This window comes from Eriocheir sinensis, unplaced genomic scaffold (assembly GCF_024679095.1).
Source record: "Eriocheir sinensis breed Jianghai 21 unplaced genomic scaffold, ASM2467909v1 Scaffold179, whole genome shotgun sequence".
NCBI lineage: Eukaryota > Metazoa > Arthropoda > Malacostraca > Decapoda > Varunidae > Eriocheir > Eriocheir sinensis.
In genome coordinates this window covers 569,354-576,853 of record NW_026111172.1, presented here as the reverse complement: position 1 = coordinate 576,853, position 7,500 = coordinate 569,354, and the positions used below count along the sequence as shown (strand labels likewise).

The 7,500-nt window shown below is 47.1% G+C and overlaps 1 protein-coding gene across 1 annotated transcript in view; it reads right to left on the bottom strand.

The window, feature by feature from the left end:
- Positions 1-5,097: 5,097 nt before the first annotated feature.
- LOC126990586 (keratin, type II cytoskeletal 2 epidermal-like) overlaps positions 5,098-7,500 on the bottom strand; it is a 13,654-nt gene continuing 11,251 nt past the window's right edge. The window contains exons 2-3 of the mRNA XM_050849223.1: positions 6,880-7,228; positions 5,098-6,219 (exon numbers count right to left, since the gene is read on the bottom strand). Coding sequence (XP_050705180.1) covers positions 5,566-6,219; positions 6,880-7,228 — 1,003 coding nt within the window. The 3' untranslated portion in view covers positions 5,098-5,565. The remainder of the gene's footprint in view (positions 6,220-6,879; positions 7,229-7,500) is intronic.

Sequence of the window (7,500 nt, the reverse complement as noted above, 5' to 3'; positions counted from 1 at the left end):
TATCTTTATCTTTCGGTCGCTGACGTCATGCCCTACTCCTTCCATGATCCCTATGTTCCCTTTACCCCCTTACTTCTTACATCACACCTTACCCCCCATGCATGTCCTTCCGCCTCCCATTTCCCCCTAGCCGTATGTACACACTGCCAACCGTCCAAACATCCTATCCCATCTTCCACTACCTGCAGCCCACGCCTCTATCCACCTTCCACTACCAAGCCCACGACCCCACCTCACCTCCCACTACCCAGGTCACGCATGTTGTGACGTGATGCAACTGACGTGATATAACTGGACTCTGGTAGAAAAGGGGATCAAAGGAAACTTTTCGAATGATTGAGGTAGGCTTGAGTGACGTAAGCAAACATGTCTTTAGCAAACATGGAGGTACTAAGAAGAGTGAATGAAAATAATTAAATTTAGCAACTATCTGTTGAATAATTTTGAGGTGATATGGCTCTAGAGTCTAGAGTCTAGATCAGGGTTCCCAACCTTTTTGTTCCTCTGTACCCCTTGGACATTTTATAGGTTCCGTGTACCCTAAAAATTTAAGAAAAAAAAAACATGAAATTGTAATATTTTTATATTATTTTATAATGAAATATATATATGTGTAGACTGATGATATAATTTAAATAACAGTTTTGCTTACTAAAATGAGGAAAAAAAAAACACGATATTGTGCAATATGAATGCATGTTACAACACCATGTATTGTACAGTAGTGGTTATTCTCTCCGACCCAATGTACCCCCCGAAAAATGCAAATGTACCACTGGGGGTACATGTACCCAGGCTGGGAACCCTTGGTCTAAATGAATGGATGTGTAGGCGGTGGCACACAAAGCACACGAAACACAGGAAAAGGACGTGCCGGCGCTCCATCACTGTCAGCGCGCGGATGTGGTGATCCCGAGCACAAGGACCCATGTTCAAATCCCACCATAAGATGCTGATAATTTTCAGGCATGGTCGAGTGGTCGAAGATTACCTGCATGCTGTCTTGATCTTCAATAGGAGCACCTAACATTACCATAGCCGATCCAAGATTCAGTACATTTCCTAACTTATAGGCGGTAATGTTATACGTAATTGTATTTCGTAAAGAATCCTTATAACCAAAAACTAACTCAAATCATGAGTATTTTTTTTTTCATGAACAGAACACTGAATTGAATTCAAACAGGCGTACCTTCCCCCTGCCTCGGAGTCCCCGCCCGGGGGGAGGGGGGGGGACCACAAATTCCCCCAAGGAGGACTCCCGTTCTGGCTGCCGACTTGGAAGGTGTCTTGATAACTCCTTGAACCTCTTTCTTATCAATTTCTGCAACATTCGCGGTCCCCGTTCTAATTTTTATTATCTGGAACACCATCTCCCCTCCTCTAAACCTCACCTTCTCTTCCTCACCGAAACACAGGCCTCTGAGGCTACTGACAGCAATCTCTACTATGTTCCCCCCTACTATCTCTATCCTAAATTTCAATCCAAAGCCTACGTGCGCAACGACATCACATCCTCTAGTGCCCACGACCTTGACTCTTCTGAATTTTCCACCATCTGGCTAAGACTTTATCGTCATTCTATTACTAAATACATCTGTGCTGATTATCTCTCATCTAACTCTACTAACTATGTAACATTCATTGACTACTTGAATTCTAAAGTGGAGCACATCTTGACCCACTCTCCCTTCGCTGAAATCTCCATCTTGGGAGATTTCAATGTTCACCACCAGCTTTGGCTTTCATCCTCTTTCACTGACCAGCCTGGTAAACAAGCCTACAACTTTGCTCTCCTCAACGACCTAGAGCAGTTGGTTCAGCACCCTACATGTATTCCCGACCGCCTTGGAGACCGGCCCAACGTACTAGACCTCTTCCTTACCTCTAACCCTTCTGTTTACTCTGTCAAACTGTTCTCTCCGTTAGGGTCCTCCGATCACAACCTTATTTCTGTATCCTGTCCAATCGCTCCTGTACATCCTCTGGACCCACCGAAGAGGCGATGTTTCTGGCATTTTGCTTCAGCTCGGTGGGACGACCTGAGAATATACTTTTCCGATTTCCCGTGGAATGACTACTGCTTCCAGGATAAAGACCCCTCTGTGTGTGGCCAGCGCATTACAAAGGTGATTGTTTCTAAAATGGAGCATACATTCCACGTACTTTCTCTACTCCTCATGCTAAAAAGCCTTGGTTTAATCACTCTTGTTCTCGTGCTGTCAAAGATAGAGCGGCAGCTCACAATAGGTACCAGAGCCTTCGCACTCCTGCTAACCATGATCTTTATATCTCAGCCCGGAATCGTGCCAAATCTATTCTTTGACTTACCAAAATATCTTTCATAAATAGAAAATGTCAAAACTTTGCTATTTCTAATTTTTCCTGTGAGTTCTGGCACCTACCCAAAAATATCTCCTCCAATTTCACTTTATCTTTCCCTCCTCGCCTTAACCCTGACTGATCTATCTTTAAGGCTGAACTCTTCTCTTAGATTTTTTGTAACGACTCCACTCTGGACGATTCTGGGCATATTCCTCCTACTCATCCCCCCTCTGACTCCTTTATGTCTGTTATTAAGATTCTTAAGAGTGATGTTTCTATGCCCTCTCTGGCCTCAACTCTCAGAAGGCTTATGGACCTGATGGAGTGCCTCCTATTGCACTTAAAAACTGTGCCTCCGTGCTGACACCCTGTATGGTCAAACTCTTTCGTCTCTGCCTGTCAATATCTACCTTTCCTTCCTGCTGGAAGTATGCCTTCATACAGCCTGTGCCTAAGAAGGGTGACCGATCCAATCCCTCAAACTACCACCCTATAGCTTTACTTTTCGGCCTATCTATAGCTTTTGAATAAAATCCTTAACCGGAAGATTCAAAAGCACCTATCCACCTCTGACCTTCTATCTGATCGCCAGTAAGGGTTCCACAAGGGGCGTTTTACTGGCGATCTTCTTGCTCTCTTAACTGACTCTTGGTCATCCTCCCTTAGCCGTTTCGGTGAAACTTTCTCAGTTGCGGTAGATATATCGAAAGCTTTCGATAGAGTCTGGGACAAGTCCTTGCTTTCTAAACTGCCTTCTTTCGGATTATATCCCTCTCTCTGTTCCTTTATCTGCAGTTTCCTTTCCGGCCGTTCTATCTCTGCTGTGGTAGACGGTCACTGTTCTTCCCCTAAACTTATCAACAGTGGTGTTCCACAGGGCTCTGTCCTATCACCCACTCTCTTCCTGTTATTCATTAATGATCTTCTTTCCATAACAAACTTTCCTATCCACTCATACGCTGACGACTCCAATCTGCATTATTTAACTTCTTTCAACAGAAGACCCTCTCAACAGGAATTACAAGACTCCAGACTGGAGGCTGCAGAACGCTTAACCTCAGACCTTGCTGTCATTTCCGATTGGGGTTAAAGGAACCTTGTGTCCTTCAATGCCTCAAAAACCCAGTTTCTCCACCTATCAACTCGACACAATCTTCCAAACACCTATCCCCTATTCCTCGACAACACCCAGCAGCATTAAATATCCTCGGTTTATCCTTGGCTCAAAATCTCAACTGGAAACTTCACATCTCCTCTCTTACTAAACCAGCTTCCTCGAGGTTGAGCGTTCTGTATCGTCTCCGCCAATTCTTCTCCTCCTCACAGATGCTTTCCATATATAGGGGCCTTGTCCGCCCTCGTATGGAGTATGCATCTCACGGCTCCACTCACACAGCTCTTCTGGACAGAGTGGAGTCTAAGGCTCTTCGTCGCATCAGCTCTCCTCCTCTTACTGACAGCCTTCTACCTCTTAAATTCCGGCGCGTCCGCCATGTTGCTTCTTTTTCTGTCTTCTATCGATATTTTCATGCTGACTGCTCTTCTGAACTTGCTAATTGCATCCCTCCCCCCCTCCCGCGGTCCCGTTGCACACGACTTTCTACTCATCCTTATACTGTCCAAACCCCTTATGCAAGAGCTAACCAGCATCTCCATTCTTTCATCCCCTTCACTGGTAAACTCTGGGACAGTCTTCCTTCGTCTGTATTTCCTCCTGCCTATGACTTGACCTCTTTCAAGAAGAGTGTATCAAGACACCTCTCCACTCGAAATTGACCTCTCTTTTGGTTACTCTTTACTTTTTACTTTTGTGGGAGCGGCGATCTCGAGTAGCGGGCTTTTTTTGTATTCTTTTTGTTGCCCTTGAGCCACATCCTTTGATGTAAAAATAAATGAAAATACGTTCATACTTTATACGACAACTGTGCCCCGGGGCAGCAGCTCACGCCATTTTGCGGGTATCAGATACCTTAAATAAGCATATTTTTACTGTGTAAAGCAGGTGATGTTACTTATTGTGACTTCGTGAGCTTTCATATTTATCTATTTCTGTATATTTCATGGAGACATAACTTACATTACTACTTTCAATTTTACTAGTGACACGAATTTGTGACTATCACAATAGAATTTCACTCAGTTAAGTGAATCAGACACCACAGAAATATTACCAGTGCGTGAATGAATGAATAGAAAGATAAGCACATTCTCTGATTTAACTCCAGGGTGTCTCGAGGATCATTTATAAATAAAAACAAAACATCCGGATTTGCTACTCTTTAGCCCACTACCGTCGCTCGAGGCACAAAAACAGTCCCTCCGCCAAGTTTGTACCCCATTTTGTGATGTTAGGTCCGCTTATTAACCAGCGATTTTGGTAAAGAGGAGCACCTAGCAAGTACCAAAACAGTCATACAACACGGCAGCCACTTAAAATTAAATTCCCCTATGCCACTAACGGGCTGGGGCCATCCACTAGACCCCTCAAGAGAGCCTGCTAGTGTTATAAGCAGCACATAAAAAGACCAAACATTACTAGGTTTGATGTATTATTAAGAAAGAGTATTTAACAGAATTGAAAGCACCGTCAATACTTTTAAATGATAAATATCCAGTTTTGAAATTATTTTATTCTAAAAAATAAAACAGTGCAAGACACGACCCAGGAGAGCCTCCTTGTTGTGAGCCATAACATTCAATTTTATATATCTATTCAAAGACGCTCTCAGAGTCACACTGCAGCACTTGTTGAGGAACAAAAACACACTAACGCATTTTGGATACCATTTTAATAAACATAACAGAGTAATAACGCAGCACAACGACGTAAAACGCAATAACGAGGAGCGACCAGCGCCACGAATGAAAATGAAAGAGGTCTTCCTCCGTCTGCTTCCATTGAGCCACGCACCACAGGCTGCCGTGGCTGGACTGTCAGAGCTCGGCAGCCTCAGCGAAGATCACCAAATCTACATGAAAGTGGCTGTGAGGAAGGGACTTCGCAAGGAACATCCATAAGAGAGTATTGTTAAAGGGAGTAAAGAGAGTCCGTGAGGACAGTTTGCTTACAGGCTTTAAAATAGTCATAATATTGATACTGATCAGAAACCAAACCTTACTAAACACTGGACTAGCACGCCGAGGAGGCCGATGATGATGACAGACTAGCTGAGGGGCGTGAGTGAGATAACGAGTGTAGGCTTACTACGAGCGGGATGTCAGGGTGGCGCTACGTCCCCCCTACCCAATGACCACGGCAGGAGCCCGGGGCAGCGGAGGGTGGGGCAGGTAAGACTCTGTTCGCTGACTCTGCTGAGAGCCCGCCAACCCCAACTGAGCCAAGGCACCGTAGAAGCCTAAAGGTCGAGGTCCAATCGGTCGGGGAGGAGGAGGGGGAGGGCGCCTGAAAGGTCCCGGTCGCCTGTATCCACCAGGAGGCACCGAAGCGGGGGTCACTTGGCCGGTCTGTACTGGCGTTGGCTTCAGGCCGTCGTCTGATGGTTGGAGGGGAACGTTATCGTAGGGAATGCCGGGAGGTGCCTCTATCGCCGCCGTGCGGTAAGTGGGGATCGAGGGCTTGTCGGCCTCAACATCAACCTCAGGACCGTCTGTGGCGTCCCTGCGGTGATGGTCGTAACCTTTCTTGTTGCAGCGGGTGATGTACTCCTTCTCAAACTTGACGGTGGTGTGGGTGACTTGGCCGATGCCTGTCACGGTGAACTTGACAGTAGTGTAGCGGTTGATGGTTTTAGTGAAGAACAACGGCCGCACCTTCGTCTCCACCTGGGTGAGCAGTGGCTTGATGACCTGCGTGATAAACACCGGGTACCTAATGGTGGTGTAGCGCGTCTCCACGATCTTCTTCACATGTGGCTTGGGGTTCCTCACTTCCACCTGCGGAGACGAGACTGTATCAGTTATTATAACATTGGTGTGCCACAGCAGACACAGCAGACACCTCTGAGCTTGGGATATAAAGGCTTCGGGTTCATTCCGTGATGTGTTCTGGACATCAGCCTTTGTTTTAACTGTCCATCTTCCCCTTAACCACAGCACAATGCTTTTGCACATGTAAGAAATGCTAGCAGCATAAAACGTTTGTATTTTTCAGTGCTGCAACATGCTATGCCCACGTGCATCTCACATCACCTATCTGGGAGAATAGATTTCTTTCGCTGATAAAACTGTCTTTCACCCTCCTCACGTCTACTATAGCCCCCCCCCTATAAATGACTAAACGAGAGGTGTCATCCACGCTCTCTATACAGTCCCCTCCCTCCTTTACCCCCCTCCAGGATCCCAATAACTAAAAAGCCACGCCCACACACCTGGATAGACTTTCCCTTGCCACACACACACACACACACACACACACACACACACACACACACACACACCAAGACTGCACACACAATTCCCTGTGTTGACGACAATATAACTATCGTCACCCAACACAACACTCAAAGGTCAAACACCCTCAACCACGGAGGAGGCAGGGAGGCAGGACGAAGGGAGGCAGGGGAAGAGAGACAGGGCCGCTGGTTGTCAACTTACATTATTAACAACTTCGGCTTTTTTGTCCTTGTAAACGGTGCGGTACTTGGTGATGGTCTGGGGGTGGCAGGGGGCAGGCTTGTACCCCCCGTGTCCGTGTCCGCCCCCGCCATGGCCTCCTCCGTAGCCACCGCCGTGCCCACCGCCGTGCCCACCGCCATGCCCACCGCCGTGCCCACCGCCGTGCCCACCGTCATGCCCACCGCCATGCCCACCGCCGTGCCCACCGCCATGCCCACCGCCGTGTCCGCCGCCGTGTCCGTGCCCTCCGTCACGTTCTTCCGCAGGTATAGCCAGCTGGGGCAGAGATGGACCGGCCAGCATCAGCATTAGCAGCAGCCGACACGTCCTGAGAGATAAATAAGATTAATAAACATACAGAGGCAGGTAGATAGATAAACGGATAGATGCGAGAGAGAGAGAGAGAGAGAGAGAGAGAGAGAGAGAGAGAGAGAGAGAGAGAGAGAGAGAGAACCCATGGATGATTTCAGCAAGAGAAAGTCATCCTATTTGTTTTGGTCGGCACAGCATCTCTGCGAACACCTGTTGCACGAAAGAGAGGGGCGAAGAGAACAAGGAAGGGGAGGGGGGTGGAGGAGGAGGAGGAGTAGGAGGAGAAGG